Source organism: Phaseolus vulgaris, chromosome 1 (assembly GCF_000499845.2).
Source record: "Phaseolus vulgaris cultivar G19833 chromosome 1, P. vulgaris v2.0, whole genome shotgun sequence".
NCBI lineage: Eukaryota > Viridiplantae > Streptophyta > Magnoliopsida > Fabales > Fabaceae > Phaseolus > Phaseolus vulgaris.
In genome coordinates, this window is record NC_023759.2 from 11,657,966 (window position 1) to 11,682,510 (window position 24,545).

The 24,545-nt window shown below is 31.6% G+C and overlaps 1 protein-coding gene and 1 non-coding gene across 3 annotated transcripts; both read right to left on the reverse strand.

Annotated features, from left to right (window-relative positions):
- Positions 1-4,443: 4,443 nt before the first annotated feature.
- On the reverse strand, positions 4,444-8,067 carry LOC137813576 (protein NRT1/ PTR FAMILY 1.2-like). Of its 2 annotated transcripts, none has more exons than XM_068615911.1 (4): positions 7,733-8,067; positions 7,414-7,631; positions 6,077-6,315; positions 4,444-5,471 (listed from the first exon to the last, which is right to left on the reverse strand). In XM_068615911.1, exons 1-4 carry the CDS (start codon positions 7,839-7,841, stop codon positions 4,580-4,582), a joined length of 1,458 nt encoding a protein of 485 aa, XP_068472012.1. In that variant the 5' UTR covers positions 7,842-8,067; the 3' UTR covers positions 4,444-4,579. The 2 variants fall into 2 exon arrangements, with proteins under 2 accessions (XP_068472012.1, XP_068472011.1); XM_068615910.1 differs by having other exon boundaries at positions 5,774-6,315.
- Positions 8,068-19,154: 11,087 nt separating this feature from the next.
- TRNAR-ACG (transfer RNA arginine (anticodon ACG)) lies at positions 19,155-19,227 on the reverse strand. Its single transcript has one exon. It is a non-coding gene; the product is annotated as a tRNA-Arg (tRNA).
- Between the last annotated feature and the right edge of the window lie 5,318 nt (positions 19,228-24,545).

Here is a 24,545-nt window from a genome sequence, read left to right on the forward strand (position 1 = left end):
GTGAATTCAGAATAAATTATTAGGATTAATTATAATTTCCATTCTATATTTTTAAAAGTATGTAATTTTGTTCTTTTAGTTTTTTTTAAGTAACTTTGATCTTTATATTTTTTGTAAAATCTATCATTTAACTCAATTTTTGTTATGCAATTTTGGTTTTATATTATACTAAAATCATAATTGTTCTTGAACATTTTTCTCTTGTACAATTTAGAAAGCCGTTTTTATGACAAAAATATTATTAAATTTTAAAATAATAATAATAGTAGGTAATAAAAAAAGTAAGAATTCACATTTTCAACTAAAGTGTTAATAAAACTTTAAGTGGATTGTTGAAGTATAAATTGTCTACCATTCATATGTATATATTAAAATTACAAAATGTTAGACCTAATATAAAATTTATAATATACGTTTACACACTTAAGTGTCATAACATAATATCATTAAGTGTCAACACTCAATGCGCTATATAGTGTAAAAGAATATAGTAGGAATATTTTAATCTAAAACTATTCATCATTAATAACATGTTTTCCAAATCCAAATATAATATCTCATACATAAAAGGAAAGATATGATATAATAGAAATTGTAAAATCAAATATTAACAAAGCATAAATTGGACAAATTCAAAAAAAAAAACTATTTAATTATTAAATAATTGTTAAAATTTTAAAAATATCAATATTGATAAACTTTTATATTTGATATTGCTTTATTTATGTTACTTTTCTTTTTCATTTGATATTTATAAATCTTTTTTCCAATTGACGTTAATTGAATTTTTTTAATTTAATTACAATTATTTATATTGGTTTTGATCAAGATTATTTTTATGATGTTGATGATAAAAGAAAATGAATGTAGACATCAACGATAAAATAATCACGATAGACATTTGTTGAAAAAAAAAATTAAGAGTTATCAAAACTACACTCATTCCACTCAATCAAAGATCTTCTCCAAGAACACCCAACATGTTCCAAATTTTTGAAGTTGATGAACTTTCTTGGCATGACCTATAGTTCAGAAAACATCAACAATGCCTCTGCTACAGAGAAGATGAATGGTGTCTTCTAAATGTCCTTATTTGGAGCTTGAATTCTTATGATGAAGTTTTGAGAGATGGAGAGGATTCAAGCTAATCAAATTTTCTTTCAAGAGTATAAGCATGCAATGAAGCTCGAGCATCATGTTAGATTTTCTTTGTGTTTTGGTGCTCAATTTGAGACATTAAAGTCATGCCAACTTTTTCTCTAAAGGATGACTTAGTTCTGACACCATCATTTCTCTCTCCTAAGGTTCAATCTTAAGGATGAGACGAAATATGTTTCCACTCCCTCGTAGGGGTCTGACCAAAGTAAAAGGGTTCAGATGGTCCTTCATTTAACATGTCAGCTTCGTTTGTCTCTTTCGGTGCGTTTGATCCATTTGCTGCACCAACCAACGATTCTTCGTCTAATCTTCTTTCTTTTTGTTAGGTTATTGATCTACATATCTGCAAATTCATGATGAATATTTGATAGTCTCTTGTTAGTCTGTTCCCGTACAACAGGTATATTCTGCATCTACCATTAGATGGAGGTTGGTGCATTCGTATGTGCTAGAGCCTGACCCTGAGTCTAAGTCTTCCCATGTTTTCATCATACTTTTTTTCTTTAATTCTAACTTCCTTTTCAATTTAAGACATTCTAATCGCATGTCTTGGCCTCCCACATTCAAAAACAGATGATACCTTGTGAGGCTTCATCCTTCCTTTATCTGGATGAGTTTTCCTTTCTCGCGAGAGGAAACCTTCTTTTTCCGAGAAATTGCTTAAAATTTTAAGACATTAATAAGATTTCACCATCAGTTGATTTGACTTAGTCAACCTTAGATATATCACCATTATTATCTAGAGCCTTGAGAGCTTGCTCTCTTATTGTTTGGTAACCATTTGTCTCAATGATGTTTCTTTTCTAGCCTACAATTTCTTTTTTATGACTGTCATAGCCTCCTTCTACCCTTTATCCTTCAAATGGATTTCATGAACTCTTAAGATCCCGAGGGGCTCGTCTCAAAGTGAGCCTTTTTTAGGTCTTTGGTCTCTACGATGGTTGTCATCTTGGCCTCCCAAAGATTCTTTCAATAACATCCTTTGTAGATTGACCATTCATCATGGTGAGGAACACATGTCGAGGTGTGATACATTGAGATTTTTTTTTTAATTCTTCCACTGTGTATGGATTTTCTATCTCTGCGTCCGATCCAGGGTCAGATCATGTGTCAAAATAACCTTAAGTATTCTTTAAATTTTTCTTTTAAATTTAGGATCCTTAGTGACCTTAAAAGTACAAGATGAATGCATAATGTTATTTCATTTTAAGTTCAATTAAAAGGTAAGTTTTGCAAGAGGCAAACGACTCTCTCTCTCTCTCTCTCTCTTTCTCTCTCTCTCTCTATTTCTCTCTCTCTCTCTCTCTCTCTCTCTCTCTCTCTCTATATATATATATATATATATATAAATGCTTTGACCCTCTTGCCCACAATTCTACAAGGGATGTGCAACTTGAAAAACAAGCCAAAATGCAACTGCAAATGAACAATTTTCGGGGGCCCTCCTTGCCAAACAGAGACTGCCTCCTTTTGGACTATAAGTGGCCTATGACACTTGGTGTGGGACTTCAAATCTTCACTCTAGTGTTGACACACAAAAAAAAGAGTTTTTTCCCCTAGAGTTGGCCATCCAAGTGAGGCCTAAAAGGAGGTTGAATTAGGGCTCAATTGAGGCCCATATGTGCCTCTATAAAACCCTATAAAAAAAGAAGAAACTACTCTTATAGGAGGAGAGCCTTATTCTTGAATGTTTCTTCTTCTTCAATCTTCCTTGCCATGTACATTGCCAAAGACCTAATATTGTTAGTTTTGGATGATTGTCTCTTTTATACCTTTGTCACTTTTTGTGTCCAAAATTTACTATTGTGAGCTCAAACAACCTTAAAATGTTCTTGAGCATGCATAATACCTCTTATATCATAGTTTAGACCATACTTATATAATGTAGGCTTAACATTTAAGAAAATGACATTTACAATTTCTAATCTCTCTACAAATTTGAAGGTCATGCATACAACATGCATCCTTCTTCTCCATATTTTTAAATTTCAAAATATTATATTCATTAGTTTATTCAAAACGTGACATCTTCTCATTAGATGCAGCTAGATCAAACTTGAGTATTTCATTTTCTAAAAATAAATTTGAATTTTTATTTTAAAATAAAATATTGTTCAAAGATGTTGCAGCTATTAAAAATATCTCTACATGATAAATCATCTTCATCAAACAATGAATATGAAGAGTCTAAATATGTTTAAAAAATAGAGGAGTTAGGATTTTAATTATATCTCATTTGTAGTTTTGTTATATCTTATATTTCATGCTTGAAGTGTTGGATTTATTTCCTCTACATGTTGTCAGGGACTCAACTCTTTAGAGGCAAGCTCTGGTACCAACTATGAAAATCAGAGAAAACAAAAGAAGGAGGGTTGAATTGAGTTTTAATTAAGTTTAAAATATTTTCATAAATATTGTCTGATGATGGTTATTCAGATAATAGTTTTGTTTACCAAGTAATTAGACAAAATATTTTGCATGATAAAGCACAATATACACAATGTTACAATTTAACTGATTTTATGGATTTTAAACATGTATTTCTTCTAACAGTTTGAAGGCATTTTAAACACACATGCATGACATGTTTATAAAAGCATAATGCTAAACAGAGCATGATAATGTTTAGTATGAAACAAAACTTTAATCAAGACCACGGCATATACAATTATTTATAGCACAGTTAAACAACTTCAAATATTTTTAAATCATTTTTTATGCAAAAATTTCAATTTTAATCAAGACCACATCATATACAATTATTTATAACACAATTAAACAACTTCAAATATTTTGAAATCGTTTTTTTTATGCAAAACTTTCAATGTTTCCATATTAAAATTATCATTTTTTTTTTGTCATAATGCAAAATCATTATGTTTGGAAACAACAACAAATTGCCATACATTTTATTATTAGGTTCAACAATTTATGTTAAGTTTAAAATGAATTTTACTTTTATTGGGTTTAAAAGAAATGTGTTAAACATATTCACACAATGTGCACTCGAAATTGAAAGTTAACTTAGTGCTCTAAATAAAATTAAAACACACCATATATGTCTGATGTCCTCTCTGTTTAGACACCCATAATCGTGCAATGTAGGCAAAGCGGAAGGAATTAAAAGAAAATAATGTAAGTGGGAAAAGTTTTAGAAAGGGCTATTGATGATGGCCTAAGTAAGTTTATTCTGTCGAAGAAGTTTCAATAACTCCAATATTTTATATAACCACATTATAACTCTCAATACTATTATTTTAATATTTTTTTCATATAATAGTAGTATTTGACGTAGAAAATATAATTCATTCCATTTCTGCAGAATATACCCTTGTATCGTGCAAGATTATAATACAACACTTGGCACACATGTACTCTTAACCTATTACGTTTACGGATATAGCAACATTTGGCACATAATCTAGGAAGTGGGTAACTCCGTGTAATCAAATTTCTCTTCTTCCTTGCCTGCTGAAGGTTCAAGTTTTTGCTGCGGAGCAGGACCATAAGCCCAACATATAGCAAGAAAGTATAAGTAGTTAAGTATACCTAAGCAAGTGAGCAGTGCATAATAGTAATTCAGATGACCCTTGTTAATGTTTGTTGAAAGCCAGCTCTCGTTCCCTCCAACACTAGTGACCTTGTCCACAATGCTCACCAACAAATTTCCAAATATATCAACAGCAGCAAGCTGAAGAGTGAAAAGGGCCATTGCAAAACTAGACATGGACTTGGGTATATAAGTGTAGAAAAACTCAACCTGACCAACCGGATTGAAGCCCTCAGCAATTCCAAGAAAAACAAACTCAGGAACTAGCCATAAAACTGACATGTGAATTACAGAGTCAGGTTGGTCCTCAAAACCTTCTTCAATGGCCGCATTTCGTCTCATAGTTTCAACTACAGCTGATGTTGCCTTGCTTGCGCATACGAACAACAATCCTATCCCTATTCGAGATCTGCAGCTGAATCCTCTGGGCATGCTCATGTATTTTGCAAGAAGAGGTACCATTACACGGTCATACGTGGGAATGATTATTGATACAGTGATTACAATGACAAGATTGAAGGATCCTGCAGGCATTTTGAAAGTGCCAAATAGTCTTCGGTCCATGGTATTTGCTTGGACAGTAGAGAATGTTGCTTGGGAGGCAACCATAAAGATGCCTGTAGACCACATAGGAAGGACTCTGAGCAAAGATTTCAGTGACTCCACCTGTCCTACTGTGCATTGGTTCCATGGATCTAAAACTGATGCGTCTGGGTTTGATACTGTCTCGGGATTTCTTATTATGCAAGCTTTGTTCAAACACCTATAAAAGAATATAATAGTAACTCACTGCAAATTATTCATAAAATATTATACGACAGGAGCATGAATGTGTGATGGAATTACTATGCATTCCCAAATTAAGTAGAATTTGTAAATAAGAAGCTGAAACATCTTTAATAGATAATAACAAATTACTCAACAAAGTTAACATATAATTGGCATTATCCAAATATTGGAGATATCATTTGCTGTTAATCATACGAAATATATGGGGGCAAAAAAAACATTTGAGAGTGAAATTGAGAGGAAATTAGATCAGGAGGGCAAGCACAACACAAGTACCTAAGGCTATCAGTAGGGAGCACCAGATCTGAATCACATTCTTGATAATACTGATCAAAACTATCAGGAAGGCAAAGTTTTCTGTTCTTTATGGCCACCACAACTACTTGAACAAAACTAATGAGTAAGCTATGACCGGGCTTTGCTTTAACATAGATCGGTGAACCAAGAATGAAACTGACAGCCGATATGAACATTAGCACAGCAGGTACTCCAAAACCAATTTTCCATCCAAGATTTTCTTGAATGTACACAATTACGCTCAAAGCGAGCACAGTTGATAACGCAATTGAGGTATAATACCAATTAAAGTAGCTATCCAAGAGCCTCCCGTTATTGGACCTTTCTCTAATTGTCAGTTGATCTGCTCCAAATGCTATGGAACAAGGTCGGATGCAACCAGCTCCAATGGAAATTAATCCCAAGGAAATGAACAAAACTGCTAGTTGAGCTCCGGTAGCGGAGCTGCAGTCTAGCATGAATGATTCACACGAAGTTCTTAGCCCTGGTATCATGGCAGTTAACCACAAAATGGTTAAACCCTGTGAGAGACAAGAAATATTATCACAGCATTAGGAAGGTAAGCATCAAAGAATCATGGATGTCAGGTTCTTCTTAGCATATTTCCTGAGGAAAACAAAGCAATGGAGCACTACTGACACCCTTTGGAAGAGTACACAAAACTAAACCATGGCTGATTACTCTAGCCTATACCAGCTAAAGCAATTATAAGTAAATGAGCATTTGATTTCTTACAAAAGGTTGATTTTCGCGGGGACGGGGGATGGTAGATGCTTCGGGGACATCCGATAAAAAAAACTTGTTTTGAATAAAAATAACAAACTTTAATTTTTCAAAAGACAGTCTCAGAAGCAATTGTTTGTTCTGTTGCTGTTTAACAAGCACCTGCAGGATCAATCCCATGGTTTTAATAAAAATCAGTGCTACTACCAAAATTGCTGTTCATTATGATATTCCACAAAGTTTTCAATCTTGTTCAAGAGAAGACATTTTTCAAATTTTATAGTGTGTGTATGCAAACTTTTTTTGATGAACAAAAATACGATTCTTAATTAATTAAAAAACTTATTTCATGTAAATTCTTAAAATATTATTTAACCTAAGAAGAAGCTTAAAATTATCCAAAAATGAAGATAGTATAACAACCTGTTAACTTCTCAAAATTATAATTAAATACAAAATGAATTTCTACAGAATTTTTGAAAAATATTTCTTCTTTCCCAAGGTAATTTACACTTATGTCAAGAAACATTTTTATTAAAATAACCTCTTTTTTTCTCGTTTTACTTTTATCTGGGGATGTAATTTATTTGGAGGGCAAATTAGGGGAAAAATCAATATTTTGCAAAAAACTAACATCAACAGATTGGTGTTTTGTGTGTGTGTGTGGAAATTAATACTTCAATCAGTTTGAAGTGGAAGAAATAAATCAGTATTATAGAAAAAATAGAGAAATCCTTATTTACTTAATTCTAGAAATGAAAATTCCCAATTTCAAAAGTTAAAGATAAAAATTAAAAACAATTATTGGAGATAACTAACCAAAATTAGCATATGATGGATCAAGTAATTTCAATTTGGTTTTCATTTTTAACATGCAATGATGAGATGAGACTTACAAGAAGGCTGGAGAAGGAACCGATGGAAATGACGAGGAAGCGACCAAAGTAAGAATCGGAGAGGAAGGCTCCGAAGATGGACAACACATTGGACATGGCAGACCAAGTGTTCATCACTTTTGTACCTTCCACAATGGCCATTCCGTAACCATTAATCAGGTAAAGTATCATGTTGGGCATGATTCCGTAGCTGGCCACCTTCTCCAGACACTCGTTCACTGAATTGAGTCCAGAATGACAGTAACCAAAACGACGCCATTTACCAAACAGCGAAACCAGTTTACAGTTAAGAAAGTCAACGCGCGGGAGAGAATTGTACCTATGATGAATGGCATGGTTCGCAAACCACCCTTTCCCTTTTCGGATTCAGAAGACGAAGAAGTTCCATTTTCCAAGAGATCATCGTTGGTCGCACCCCAGGACTCCATTTTTTTTCCGTTTCTTCTTGGATGCAGCACGTCGGTGGAGAAAGGGTTATTGTTTCAAAACAGAAAAATGTTTCATGATTCCCAAAGTGATGAAGAGGAAAAGAAAAGGGTGATAAATTTCTTAGAAATATGACATGATAAAAGGAAAGAGACACAGAAGTTTGTGATAGTTGTCTGTATGTGACATCTCAACTAAAATGCTCGTGAGTCAAAGGCATTAAAATGTGAAGCGTTTTAGTTTTTGTTTTGATTTATATCTAAATTACAATTCTATAAATTATTATTTTATTATAGTATTTTATTTATATTTATTATTTTAATATAATATTCATTATAAAAAATAATTGTTAAGTGAATATAAATAAAATACCTAGTATTGAAAAGATATTTTTCATTTTGTTTAAAGATTTTATCCATTTGGATATCTATTATATTTTTTTTGATTGTACTATCATATAATTGAGAGGGTCTATGTCACAAGACAGTTGAGACTAATCTCAACCCCATAACCGAGTATATGTCAAACACATAAAATAACATTTTGATTAAGATTGTTTTACGATAATTAAATTGTACCAATATTAGATTAACAACAGATTATCAGCGATATTCGTGTTAATCCAAGTTCAGAGGAAAGAATGTTCAATATGACTTTATGAATAGGTTGATTATAACTAGAGGAAGGTACATATTTATTACTACATTTATTATTTCCAAGTACTGAAGAACTGACTTTAGCATTGGAGAACATTTTTGCAGGTACTCCTCCCCAAGACTTAGAACCGAGACCAACCAGGTACCAACGACAGGAAAACTGAAGCGTGAGTGATGAAAGGGATGAGACATTCTCAGTCCGTACAAGAATAATTGACGTCCACCGTAGGGTCGAAAAAGAATTCTGAAGGCTTTATGGTAACTACCAAAAACATAATGAGCAATCAGAGGACGAATAATTCAAGGATGACAAAGACCAAACAGTGGCCCTCTTATTGGCTCTCTAGAGAGAAATGACCTAGATAAAACAAAAGAATGTTAAAGAGATTCACATCCTCAGGAAGCATTAATCCCTAAGAGAATGAGAAAATGAGATAAAAGTTGGCGGAGGAAGCATTAATCCTTAAGAGCCCAAACAAGGAATCCGATAAGGAAATCCCATTCGAGAGTGCACAACCATCATCAGTATGCTTCCCATCACTTATTAGTCGTCCTCTTGAAATCGAAAGCACAAGGGTTGAGTCTCGACCAAACACAACGCATACCTCAGGAATCATACGGGGATGCCCTAACACTTGTTTGTGGATGGAATCATGGAGGCCGAGTTACCCTTCAACTGGAAAAGGACTCACCATGGACCAATATGATGGAACAAGCAATCCAAATGAGCACATCGATGTTTATACCACCCAAATGAGTTTGTACACGATGGACTATGATGTCATATTTCGAGCATCTCCCAAAGGAGAAGTCCTGAGTTGCTTCATGTGACTCCCACCCCTTTCAATAAATTGCTTTGACACATTGGTGGTCAAGTATAGAACCTAGTTCGCGACCATCCGACCTCACCATTTAACCTTTATCGTGTTGGTAAACATCCAACAATAAAAAGGAGAGTCATTTTAGACATTCATGGAAAGATTCGACATGATCGCTTTCAACATCCAAAATATGAGCCATGAGGTTGCTTTACATAACATAGTTACGGTGTTAAGACTAGATTTGTTTGTCGATAGTCTGTGCAAGAAGTCAATTGCTGATATAGTTGAGTTGGAAGAGTTGTAAGAGTACTGATAAGTGTCATATTTCAGTAATATTTTATATTAAAATATAGGCACTTATGGATATTAATTGATAAAATAACTATAATATAATACCTAATTTATGAATTTACACCCTTTTACATATTTTGTGATTATAATATGAATAAGAATGATTTATTTCCAAATTCGTGTTAATTTCAAGATTCTAGGGAAAAATGGAGATGAAAGGGCAAAAGAAGAATATACAAGATAAAAATGGAAAATTGGAACTGATACAATCCAAGTAACCAAGAAGATGACCCATGACTCAAGAGACAATTCACACTATGAATAGTCATCCCAGCAATCAAGTCAAAGCCCCACCAAATATCATACGAACCTCAGCAGAAGAAGAACTGGGCATAGACCAGAACATCAAATGTTCTTTCTTCTGGTCTTCTTGAAAGACAAAAACAAGTTTGTAAATAAATTGGGCTTATTTTGGGAGTCTAAATAGAAAAATAGGCTAGAATAGGTTCATATAGTATAAAAGGGAGTGTACTTAGTGAAATGGGTTTGTACCAAGCCCATTTTTTCAAGACAAGGCATCTAGGTTTACGAAGGTTGTCCTACCTTCTAGAAGACCTAGCCAAGGGGCGGTTTTGACCATGGTCAACCCCCTTGGCCACCCCTCCCTCTTTTCCCCCTTTATCCTTTCCCATCTGGCCCACCAAGGCACCCATTCCTATAAATAGGGTGCCTTGCCTCATGTATTTTCACCTAGATTTTGAAGATAGTAAAGAAACTCTGCTTGACTAATTAGTGAGCTTTGTCTCCTAAATTATTTGAGTCTTATCTTGAGTGTGTGAGCATTTCAAGTGGCAGTTCTTCCTTACTTATCTTGGAGTTTCTCACCCTCTAATTGGCATGTTCATCTTTCCCAATCTCCATAAGCTTTCTTCATCTCATCTTTTCCATTCCTTTCCATTTCGTCTTTTACTTTCTTCATTATGTTATTGTTTGTGTCTTTCTCCATTCAGTCATTTTCTTCATTCCTTCCTTCATTTTATGCTCTTTAATTTCCGCCCTTGCATCATCCACACCATATTCTTGTGTTTTTTTCTATTCCCTTCTGAAGTGAACATTCACACTTACTTAACCACTTGGTTAAGTTCATGTCTAGTGGGAATCTTCTTAGGATTCTCACCTTAAATTGCTAATCTCAAAATCATAAACAAGAGCAACCAATTAAAATGTTCAATCCTAAAATCAACTCACATCATGAACGCTCCAAGCACTTGCCCAAACTCACCTAAGCCAGAAGCTCCCATAGGATCTCACTCCAGAAATGTTGGGCCTGTTTTCGTCAAACTCGCCTAAGCGAGCCCAATCATGCCCAGGCAAGAAGTCACTTAGTCCAAGGCCAACTAGATTAAATATGAGGTGTGAGGCACAACCCTAGATATCAATTGGGAGAATAAAAGGTGATAGAAAATCCTAGAGGAGGCAGTCGACAAGGAGAAATATCTTGGATCTTTTTTTCTTGTTTTCCATGCGGCCAACATGAGTGGATATCCTACCCTTTGGGATTGAGACTAATATGTTCAAACTCTTATGTATTGAGGTGATATTTAAATATAATATTATGTTTTTGATTGATGATTGGTATTGTCATTTTATTTGTAATGCTTGTTTTACCATGATTTAGATCCTTAGATTTGACTGAAAAGTACTTCTAAGTTTCTGACCCAAATGATAATGCTTAACATATTTGAATTCTAGTAATAGATTTGAAATTTTAACTTCTATCAACATCTAATCGTAATGATAAAGAGTTTTTATAAATATGCGAGTAATAAATATTTAAGAGACTCTCTTAATAATTTTATATGTGAGGAATCAATATAAATGAATTTTATAACATCCATCAAAGGATAGAATATTATTATACTTTTCAAAATATAAAAGAGTAAGAAGGATGAACCACAATCCTAATTTTTCAATAAACTTTTTAACTTGCTTTCTTTATAATTCTTGCAATCACACATAACAAACTTCCAAAAAACTTTATTATTTTGTTTTTTATTTAGTGAATTGTATATTTGATAATTCAATTGTTCCTTGTGGGTTCGGTATTCATCCTTAGGGACAAATTATTACTCCTGACACGATACACTTATTGTAAAAGAGTCATCAAATACCACAGTCAGGTCTGAGATGATATGATGAAATAAAATGGGAAAGAAGAGGAGAAACACGACAAGACCAAGGAAGCTCGAGGACCTCGTTTTTCTCATTACACTCCCCTTAATACATACATAACTCATATTTTGGAAGTAGCCTAGAATGTCGAATTGATTCCAACTCATCGGAAGATTCCCACCCTTTGAAATGTTGATGTTATGAAACAATTTCGATATCATTGTAACTTCAACCATTTCACAAAAGAATGCATAACTCTTAAGGACAAGATAAAAGAATTGATACAGGTTGGACACTTCCAAAAGTTTGTTAGAAGTGACCATCGCTAGATCCCTCGCTCTCCTAAGTGGAGGGAGGAACCATCTCGACGAGAATATGATAGAAGAGAATATCAACCTCACAATGATCATGAAAAAGATAGAAGTCAACCAACACAATGAGCCTGCTCTGACCGAGAACAGATGTCTCGAGAGGGACCCTTGATGGGGGTCATTAACACTATATCCGGAGAATTCATCCGCGATGGGGTGGCTACCTCCGTTAGAAAGCATCATTTCCACACTGTACAGTCGGTCAATTCCATTGTAGCCCCAATTCAACATAGAATTACCTGATAACCTTCAAAGATGCAGACTTCAAGGTTATCTACCCTGCACAAGATGATCCCATGGTCGTGGTCGTAGAAGTTGAAAACTTCGTAGTAATGAAGGTGTTAGTTGACTAGGGAAGCTCGGTCAATTTTTGTATTGGAAGAAATTCAAAAGATTGCAAATCTGATGACTTTTTACGGCAAGTGCACCGCTTTTGTCAGAAGTAATAATTGTCCCTAAGGACGGATATCGATCCCACAAGTAACAGTGAATTATCGAGTACAATAATCGCTAAATATAAAAATAGAACAATTAAAAGAGTTTTGAATTAATTGTGTTGGCACTGATCAATAAGAAAACAGACAAAGAATTAGTTGTTTCAATTGGAAAAATAAGGATTAGTTTCATCTCTCTCACTCTCAAGTATTTTGATTAGCATGTCAATATTAAGTTCTTTGATTGAAATTGATGCCCGTATAAAAATCATTTATATCGATTCCTCGCATATAAAATCCTTAAGAATGTCCCCTAACTATCGATCCCTCGCATAATTATAAGAACAACTTAGAACGAAGCTCAGACGTTTAATAGCAATTAACATTTCAAGTCTATTCCTAGCACTCAAATATGTTAAGTATTGTTGTTTAGGTCCGAACCCTAAAAATACCTCCCGGTCATATTTAAGATTCTCAATTTGTCACGGAAAATTAAAAGCAAAACAACAATACCAATAATCAATCAAGAACTGAATATTAATATATAAGATATCACCTCAATACATAAGAGTTTGAGCATATTACTCCCAATCCCAAAGGGTAGAATTAGCCACGCATACTTCTAGCACCTTCCATTCTCCCAATTGGGTTACAATTCACTCTATGGTGTTTTCCTCTCAATCTGGCACACTAAGGTTGAGCCTCTAGCCATCTATTTAGCCTAGTTTTCTAGGGTTAGGTTGTTTATTGTGTCGCGCTAATGGGCTAAATGATAAAACATAAAAAAGGCCCAATCTTTCTTTGCATCTTTTTTCCATTCTGGGACCTTCTATCTTTATCTTTTTAGCTCAAATCATTCATCTTTAATCCAAATCTCCAATCTTCCTTAGAAATCTGCAATTAACACCAAATTTGGGAATAAAATACTCTTATTCAAATAAAGATCATAAAAAATGTAAAAAGGTATAAATTCATAAATTAGGGATTATTTTATATGTAAATTAGCAATAAATCCTCATAAGTGCCTATATTTTAATATGAAATATTACTGAAATTAGACACTTATCAAAATCCCTGAGACAAAGATCCAGCCTTACGACGACCAGATCGTGGGTTTCTCAGGAGAACAAGGGATACTCAAGGATACATAGACCTATACACCAAGTTCGGATGGGAAGGTTCCAAAGTCATACCATAATAATTTGATACCTACTAGTCAAAGCAAACACCTTATACAACATCTTGTTGGGGAGATCATCCTTAAACCAGCTTAGAGCGATATTGTTGACTCCCCACCTCGCGATGAAGTTCCCATCAGTATTAGAAGACATCATTACAGTATACGTAAATCATAATTGAACAAGTACATGTAGATGATAATTGAACAAGTACATGTAGATCATAATTGAACAAGATATTCATATCTCACAATTAATCATAAACACTTAGATTTGGTTGTTTTCTTAAGAAGCTTATTATAAGACTGTTGGTCTTAAAAAAATTTCAAACATGAATAATATAGACGTTGAGAATAAATTTCAAACACTTAATGTTTATTTTAAAAAAATGATTGTAATGGCTTATCCTTAAGTTAGTTTCAAATTAAGAACTCATAAGATTGATTAAATTGTCTATTGCAAGACATGTTATACTCACTAGATGGTTTAAGGTGTCGTTCAACTGTCACAAAACACATGTTAAAATGTTCAAATAATTTAATCTTATTCAAATAGATAAGATACTTAAAATGTTTTTTTATCATCAAAATTCATAGATGGTCTACTTGTACTAGACCGTCTAGTGGATCTTATATGTTGAAGATGGATGCTGCCCCTTCAAGACAAAGTGTTTGATGAAGCCAAATGTGTATTTTTCCTTAGTGCTTGTATTTGCTTTAAGAATGTCTTAGGTATAGATTAGAGGTTGTTTAAAGTAGGTTTTTTGCTAGGTAACTCACATCTTATGATGGGTTGATACCAAATGATGGGTTGTTCTTCTTGGAGATTTGAAAAGGGTGGCGGAAGCAATGGATGTGATGGATCAAGGAGGGCTCATATAGAGTTATGGGTTCCTTGTAGGTGCATGAAAGGTATGAAGAGTGATTAGTTGGACCATATCACTTGGAGAAAGGTGGAGGTGAAGATCAAAGTGTCTAACCTAGAGAGACTAGACAAGGGAATAGAAGCTTGCAATATTTGGCAACAATTTACTCATAAAATTGATCTTATTAAAACATGTGCCAAGCACCCCATTATATAGGTTCAAGTGCCTTGGAGAACAAGGAGTAAGGGTAGGAAGGGGAATACACAAAAGAGTAGCTGCTAGGGTTTTAACTAAAGTCAATGCCGCACCCTAGGAGGAAACTTCTAGAAGCTAGGTTAACTTCTTACCCTAAAAGGCTTTACTCAAGCTACAATGATAAGCACACCCCCTCATTATGCTAAAGGAACCCTATTCTACTGAAATTGCAAATAAAGAAACTAGCTCTCATGGCTTGGGCTTTACTTCTTGTGGTCCTCTTTGAACATATAAAGAAACATTTCTCTACCATCAGTAGTAGAGTCTCAATCTTCTTGAATCCTCTTTGCCATGGACCTAGCTGTTGGGCTTGAACTAAGGCCCAAGCTTGGGCCTCTTCCATCATCTTAACCCCTGACCATGTGATAAGAGCAAGCACAAGTTTTATGAAAATGTTTTTCACATGTTTTGCAAAAATATCCTCTACTGCATAGAAAATGAATATGTTCTTCTCTAAATGAATAAATTCTTTTCTTAATCTGATGTCTTGATTAAGTGTTTTTGAAAATCATGTTTTATACATCAAGTATCTTAACTAAGTTTTCATTTCATCAAAACTATTGTGTTTCACTTGTTAAAAAGTTCTTGTTATCGTTTTGAAAATGAATCTGTTCTTCAGTAAATGAATAGATTCTTTTTAGTCTGGTGCCATGTTTCTCTTAAACGGATTTTTCACAGTTTTATCCTTGCACCAGAGTGTTTGACTAAGTCTCCTACATATAACAAAATCTCTCACTGCCTTTGAAAATAAATCTGTTTATTTTATTTTCAATATGTTCTTTTTGTAACAACTTTAACTGCTTTTTGAAAGTTTGTTATAAAACGTTTCCTATAAAAAGAGATTTTGTTCTGGCTTTAAAATATTGTTCATATAATTGAGAAAACTAGTTTTACAACTGAGACATAAGAGATTTCTGAGGATTAACACGAGTTCTTGAAAGATTTTTCAAATTACAAAGTGTGCTTGTTCTTGGTTGAATCTAAGGCTTGGTTAGAGGTGTTGTCACTGTGTGAGCAATCTGTTCTACTGGTCTAAGGCAGATTTCTGCATTCTCTATCAGGTGTATTCATTTCATATTTCAATTTCTTGTAAAGTGTGGTTGTAAACTCTTCTTGATAGGGTTTGAAGAGTTGTGTGTGCTGGAATAGTGTTTTTCAGCAAAGTGTGTCATGTTCTTGTAGGGTTCAAGAACAGTGGTTTTTGTAATTGTTTTGAATTGTGGTTTAGTGAATTTCACCTTGGATTAGGTGAAGACTGGATGTAGCTCATTTGAGTGAACCAATATAATTGTTTTGTGTTCATTCTCTCTTAATCCCTGCACTCAATAATCGTTGATCAAACTAATCTGTCAAGAAATAAATCCATTCAATTGTGTTTGAATTTGTTGTTTTTGGGTACATGTATACTGTTCTTGATTTTCTGAAAAACCTTCTGAAGATCTTCTGTGTAAATCTGTATGTGATGTGAAACATAATTGGAATTCGTGTTCTGTAAAAGTAAACTCAATATGTTAATTGGTTTAAAAATGAGAATTTGTTTTTGTCTTCAGGGTTGTGATTAATTGTTTAGCCCTCTCGTTTTATCCTGTAGAAATCAACTTGAACTTGCCTGCAGATCATCTTGCTAAACGTTTGAAATCACTGCACTGTGTTACTTTTGTTTCATTAAAGAGAATAAGAAAAATAAATCTGTTCATTGCTAAATAAATCGATTTATTTGTCTCTGTTATGTGATAAATTCAAATCTGTGCGAAAGTTTTAAAAGCTCAATTCACCCCCCTCTTGAACTTTGACACTATTGAACCCAACATTATATGGTTAGACAGTTTAGGATCTCAACATATAAAGGAATCAAGTTGAAGAAGAACACAACATAATTATGCAAGTGTCATACATCCTTCTAGTATTCCTAGGCTTTTCAATGTTCTTTGTGAATGAGTGAAACCTCTGTAATACTTCACTTTATGAAGCAACCTAGTTAGCAAAATTTTTCCTCTTTGAGAATTTTCTTGGTATTTGTCTTTGAGGTCTTAGTCTCAAGGAGAGACTAAGATGTGATAACCAGAAGTGATTTGTGTACTCACAGTAACTAGGAGTGGTTTGTGTATTCGTTGTAATCATTAATTTGATTAGTTGAACCTCTTAAGAAAATTTAAAAGGGGACTCAATGTAGCCCGTGTTGTGGGGTGAGTCAATATAAAACTTTTTGTATTCTTTATGCGCTCCTTGATTGCTAAACTATCTAGTTTAGTTGTCCATGATAAGAGTTAAAAACTTCCACTACAAGAAAATCATTAAATAGAAACAAATTTTAGAGACAAAAAATAATTAGTTACTATACTGACTAAATTAGATACTAAAACAATTATTGATATTTAAAGTAGTTTCTATTATTAATAAAATTTGTAAATTAGTTTCTAAAGGTATTTAATTAATTATCAAGGTTTTAGCTACTAATTTTAGAATCTAAAGTAGTTGGTAATTAAAACCTTGGTACCTTATTAGATACCAATTTATATACTAGTTTATAAATTTTATTAATAATAGATACTCTAGATGCCAATATTTTTTTAGTCCTTAAAATAATATATAATTTAGTCAAAATAATAACTAATTATTTTTTATCTCTAAAATTAATTTCTATCTAATGATTTTCTTCTAACGTAAACCTCTCTTTTAACACTAACTATTCCAACAATTTTCTTTTCTTGTTCTATAATTATCTTTTATGTTTCAAAATATAAAAATGCTAATACAAAATGTATAATACCACAATGATAAAGACTTATATTTTATACTTTAATTAAATTTACCTTTTTTCACTATAATTAAACCGATTATATGAACATTTTCAATGATATTTATACTCGATATTAATAAATAAATATGTGAATTTATTTCTTTTAGTTATTATTACTTTTCAATTAAATGTGTTACATGCTAATTTTGACAATGTTACGTCTCAACATATATGCAGATATTTAAATAAGATGAGTACTATTCAACATCATTAATCCAAAGTAATAAAGTTGGTGAGAATCAAATTACCATATTTATTAAATGCTAAATATAAATTAAAAATAAAAATTTCTATTTCCATACATGTCAGTAGAATAAAATCAACTACTATCATAATTCGTTAAGAATAAATCCCAAATCGAATTAGAAAACTTGTTTGAAAATAATATTTCCCTAAATCACATTTTATATAATTTAATTGTGTAAGATAAATAAAAAACATATTAACAAAAACATGTACTAATATTAACACTATAAAAAAAATCATTAAATAATAATTAATTTTAAAAAATTATTATTATATTATTAAATTATATATTATTTTATAAACTAAAAAACTATTGATATTTAAAAAAGTTTTTATTATTAATAAAAATTTATAAAATAATTTCTATATGAATATCTAATATTAATTATTAAAATTTTAGTTATTAACTACTATAAATTATAAATTAATTAATAATTAAAATATTGATAATTAATATTACATGTTAATTTAAAAATTAATTTATAATTTTTTATTAATAATAAAAATTATTATAAATATTAATATTTTTTTTAATTTATATGATAGTATCTAACGTAGTCAGTAATTAATTATTTTTTATCTCTAAAATTAATTGTTATTTAATAAATTTTTTATCTTATTACTATTTAGAATATTTTATATCTACATTTTCTTATTGTTTTATATTATACCAATTTATCATTTTTTTTATCCTAGATGAAAACTTGTTATTTTTAATTAAAAATGCTAAATAATTTTTTAAACATAAACCTAAGTACTAATGTATATTTGATTAAATTTTGTACGTGTTTTAAATGTTATAAACTTATAAACAAATGCTTTATTTTTAACTGTTAATATTAATTGTTTATATATTTTAATTTTTAGCATTATAAAATTATGATATTATTTTATGTAATATACTAGTTAGAAATTATTATTTTATTAACACTTATTATGTTTAATTAAAATTTGAATAAGTTAATTACAAATCCGATTTTATAAACATTGGTAGAGGGTGAAACCAATTTGTTTTTTAAGGTAAGCATCACAATAAACTTATTTTACTTTGTAAGTGTTAGATATGCACGTTAGATCATTAAATATAAAAAATTATTTGCGTTGATTATTTTCATCTTACCTAAAATTAAAAATGCAATTAAAAAAATACGATAAGAAACAAATAAAAATAAAATAGTAAAATATAAACCCTTGCTCATTAAAAATTAAAAGAAAATGTGACACAACGACTTCACTGGGGATCGAACCCAGAATCTCTGGTTCCGTAGACCAGCGCCTTATCCATTGGGCCATGAAGTCACTTTTGAAGTTTTACCAATCTACAGCAGTAATTAATATAAACATAATTGAAGAAATGGTTTAATTAACCCTATGTTTTTCATGTTCGAAATGCCAGCCATTGGGTGCTTGGTCCTTTGAAATAAATGCACTTAGAAATTGAGTGTTGATGGAAAATTTCACAAAAATAATTTTTAATATTTATACAAAGTATGTATGTTAAATACACAAAATACAAAAGACAAAAGGTTGAATAGTGTTAGTATATAATAAAAAAACTTTTATATTGTAAAACAATTTTCAAAGTTAATTAGTTCCTAAAATATAATACACAGAAAATTAATTTATTGTATAATAATTAATTCAATCTAAGTGACGCCTAATTTTTCTTTAAGTTTTGGAAGATTCTATATATATATATATATATATATATATATATATATATATATATATATATATACTTTCGATCCTCGGTATCACAATGGCTTCAAAGTCCTAGTTAGCAATAATTTGTTAATACAACAAAATTGTATATATAAAAGAAATAGGTTTTATGTATGGTAGTGTGAAATAATAATACCAAAGTTATGTTTTTCTTCTTTTATCTTCTTAGCTTTTTTTTTTCACTTGCTTTTCTTCTTTTTATCTCTCAATGGTTGTATTTGAAGTATTCAAACCCATTTGAAGAATGAAGATCAATATTTTGAAGAATGAAGATCCATTTTTATGAAGATTTCCTTATATATTTCTTTGTGCTTTTGTGTGTGTTTATTTCTGTTTATCAAGGTAAATAATCTATAAAACTCCAAGAATCATGTTTTGAAATATTTTTAAATAATCAGAACTTTGTGTTAGGATTAAGGAAATTTTAAATAGATTGAAATTTTATTTTAATTTGTTAAAACTACTTAAAACCTCAAAAAGTTATGAAGAGATGTTTAATCTGTTAAAAAATTTTATTTAACAAATTGAAAGCTCTTTATTTTAAGGATTTTTATTTTTGTTTTTATGCTTTTAACATATTAGATATTCGAATTAATCCATTGTTTTCACTTTAAGTGAAATTAATCGGTTGAATCGAGTTTTTAATCCATTAAAAATAACAAAATATTTTGTAAAACATTTTTTCAGTGGGATTATAAAAATGTGTTTTGAAAACCTTTTTGTAGACAAGCTTTTACATTTTTCAGAAAGAGAGAAAAATGAATTTTTGAGAACACAATTTTCATTGAGTAAATACTTTTAATTCTTGGAGCATTCTTTGATTGCATGTCTTGATTGAAGAATTTCCTCTCAAATTTTCAGAACCTAGTTGTTTCTGCTGTAATTCATGTATATTTGTTCCTTTCTTTTGTTTCTAAGGTTTTTGTATTGAAATTAGATAAGGTTTCTGATTTCTTTAAAGTAACAAGGTGTTGCTTGTGATATAGGTAATTCTTGAAAGGTTTAAGAGTTATTATATTGTTACTCTTGTTTGTAAAGATTCATTGTTATAGTAATATCTCAACTGGTGTGGCTTGAGAAATTGGATGTAGCTTTTGAGAAAGAATGATCCAGTGTAAAAATTTGTATGGTTGCTTCTGCTATCTCTCTCTTTACATTTATGTAATATGATTTTTAAGTGTTTCTTGTGTGTTCTGAAATTCAACTGGTTAATTGTGTAATCTAGTAAAAATTAACTGATTAATAATATTTTTAATTAGTTGTTATATATTCTAATGAGTTGATTTTTCTTAAGAATTTCATTGTATTTCAGAGTTTTCAAGAAAACTTTAAAAGTTCAATTCACCCTCGTTTTAAAGGAAACCTACATTTCTAACAACTTCTAGCTCAACGTGTATTCTTGGGGATCATAGTCACTCTTGACTAACCTCTTGAGTAATCTTTCCCCAAGTCACTCCTGGTTCAACGAGTATTCTTTGGTATTGTAACTCTTGTCTAACCTCTTGAGTATTCCCCAATCCATTATTGGCTCAACAAGTATTATTTGAGATTGTAGTCACTCTTGGCTAACCCCTTGATTATTCTTTCTCCAAGCCACTCATAGCTCAACGAGTATCATAATCACTCTTGATTAATCCCTTCAATTTTCGTTCCCATGCCACTCTTGGCTCAACGAGTATTCTTTGGGAAACAACCACTCATGGCTAAGTTAAGGAGGTTATGTGAGGATATGATCAATAGATTATTGGTTTTGCTTACTCCAGATTGTGTCTTTCGACAAGTACAAGATTTAAGCACTCTTGCCTAGTTTTCTAGATGAACATTCATAATGTCCTTCTTGATGCTTTATGAGGCACAAAAAATGTAGACAACATTTTAGGATGCCTATTCTATGTTGTTTATCTTCTTGATTAATGGATTTATATAGGTGTTGGAAGAAGATAACCGTAGCAAAATTATTTCTAGATGTTGAGTAACTTCAACTCTTCTGAATGTCCTTCTTTCATGTGATGAGCTTGAATGTGAAAGATGTGTTAAATGCACTCTTTTCATCATTAAATGTCTTTTTTCTTCTTTTAAGTAACTTTCCAAAAGTTGGATGTACTTATTTGTTCGTGGGTAGTGTGTTTTTGCTTGACATTGTCTAAAGTGTAGAATCATACAAATTAGATAATCTTTTCAGAGTTTTCAATGCTAGCATTAGGGAATTGTTCAATAAATTCATATTTAGCTCTTTATCAAAGAGATCATTTGATGTGACTCATGTTTGCAAACAAATCTCCTTAGCAGATAAAGCTAATAGACATATCTTGAAACATAGAATAAGCGCTTTGAGAGGTATAAGGTTAGGTTAAACTATGTGTGTATCATATGAGCATCAATTATGTTTATCAAACGTAAAGATAAAACTAGCTAGTGTTGCATCGTTTGTCAAATGAAACATTTGTGTCTTACATGATGTATTGTTGAACTAAACTATCATTTTATAAATGAAGCATGATCATGTTTATACTTAGTTATTTTCAGCACTTAATCAAAATTATAGGATGTTGAACTTTTGCTCTAACAATTTCTTTCTTGAATCTTCTAATCATTTGTTTCTTGCATCATGAGTGGCTAACAGTAAAAAGATTATACTTTATCAATCTTCACAATCTCTATAATCCTCATCTATATGAAAATCCACCAATGACTTTGGTTGCTCTAGTTTTTTATGCATATAATTACAATCAACAAAGTTATTTTATGCCATTGTGTGCAAAGAACAGATCTGACTTATTTTATGGCCCGTTTCAAAGACTTGCATCAAATCACATTCTCTATGTAATTTGCAAGAGATGCACTAACATGGTGGTTTCGTGGTTGATTCATTATGTTTCTCCCATAATCAGATAAATCTCATAATGAATGGATGGTGCACAAAAGATCTGAAAAGATTTACAATTTTGATATTCCCAATAGTATCTTTTGAGAATTTTAGATTTAGAACAAGAAAGGCCTTCAAGTAAATCCATAACCTTTATCAAGGTAACAACAGTGATATTTCACTAGATTATGCATAATTTGAAGGGACAATTGGCTCTAGAAGGAGGGGTTAATGAAGCCTGAACTTAATTTACGTAGCTGAAAAACAAAGCAAATACAACGTCTAACAAGTAAAAGATAAAGATAAGTAGGCACAAGATTTATACTAGTTCACCCGACAACTTACGCTATGTATAGTCCCCTTAAACAAATCACTTAAGAATTTTTCACTAAACGAGTTTTAACACCTCTCTAGGAAAAATATTCTTACACCTCTCCAGGTACAATAAGTTTTAACACCTCTCTAGGTACCACAAGTTTTAACACCTCTCCAAGAACAAGTATTCAACACCTCTCCAGGCACACGAGTTTTAACACTTTTCCAAGATTGAGTATTCAATACCTCTCCAAGCAAACCAGTTATAATCTCTCCCTGAGATCAAAATGTCTCAAAGATATGAGAAAACATTTTCTTAGAGAGAACAATGAAAGCTCATTGGATATACTATTGAAGATAGGCTTTGATGTCTCCAAATCCATGAAGATTGGTTGAAGGCTTTGTTGCTGCTTGTGTGTGTGGGCTTTTGGTAGTTTGAATTTGTAATCCACTCTTAGTTAGGATCCAAAGTTAGTTTAAATCAAATTCTTTTGAAAAAATAGTGTTTTCCAAAGAAGTGAAAAAACAACCTGTTGTTTTATCGTTTCAATTGGTTGTTTTACACTTAGTGTTTTTGAAACAGGTTTTGACAAAGCTTGAAATTGGTTGACATTGCTGTCAAAACAATTCAATCGGTTATTTCGACATGTCAACCGATTATTTTTGAAAATCCTTAACATAATTTGTTAAGTTTGTTAAATCTGTTTTAATTGATTCAAAATTGATTTGGCTTTTGCATTAAATGTTTTTAACAACCTTTTAGAGTTTAAATAATCAGTTTTACGCTTCTGGTTGTTATGATATTGGATTAAATCTTTCAAATCAGTTTTCTCCAAGATTTGCTTCAAGCTTTGGATTTTTCTAAGAGTGGAATAAGATTGCTTTGTAACTTTAGAATTCAAAGGGTGTTATGTGATTTGCGGTGTGTTGATTGCCAATGGAGGTGTGTGTTCTTGAAAGGTTCAAGATCACCTCTTTGGTATGTGGTTTGTAATCAAGGTTATTGATTGTTTAGTGGAATACCCAGTGGTTTTTGGGGACTGGATGTAGTTCTTGGATAAGAGTGAACCAATATAAATCTACTGTGTGATTCTTTCTATCCTTAATCTCATTTAAATCTGTTTTGGTTTGTTTTTATTAAATGTTGATAAAAACAACCGGTTGAATCGCATAAACAATCGGCTGATTTTTTGGAAACATAATAAAACAAATTTGTTTATTGGCTAACTTGGTTTCTTTCTCTTTGATTCTTCATTGGCTTTCTCCATGCCTTCAATATTTTCGAAAATCTTTTATAAAAAATTCACCCCATTCTTGTTTAAGGTCTAAAATTCTAACATACACTTCACAAAGTGAAGGATTTACAATGTGTGGCACATAACCCAACTTACTAGAAGATCTTCTATAATGAATACAAATTATATAAGCACAAATATTTCACACAATTGTGTATCACTTTGTAATGGCATTTCTGTACACTTGTTCGTGCTCTTGTCTTCTATATTCTTATATTGATCTTCCTCTTCAAGGTATTTATACAGTCTTCAGAATGTAATTGTTGAAGCTTCTTGTATTCTTTTTCTTCACATAGTCGTTATACGCTTGAAATGTAAACTCTTGCTCTTATTGATTTCTTTCGCGTCTTAAACATGTGAGGCAATTTGAATTGTTTCTTTTTATTCCACAAATATGAACATTTTAACTTCAATTCATC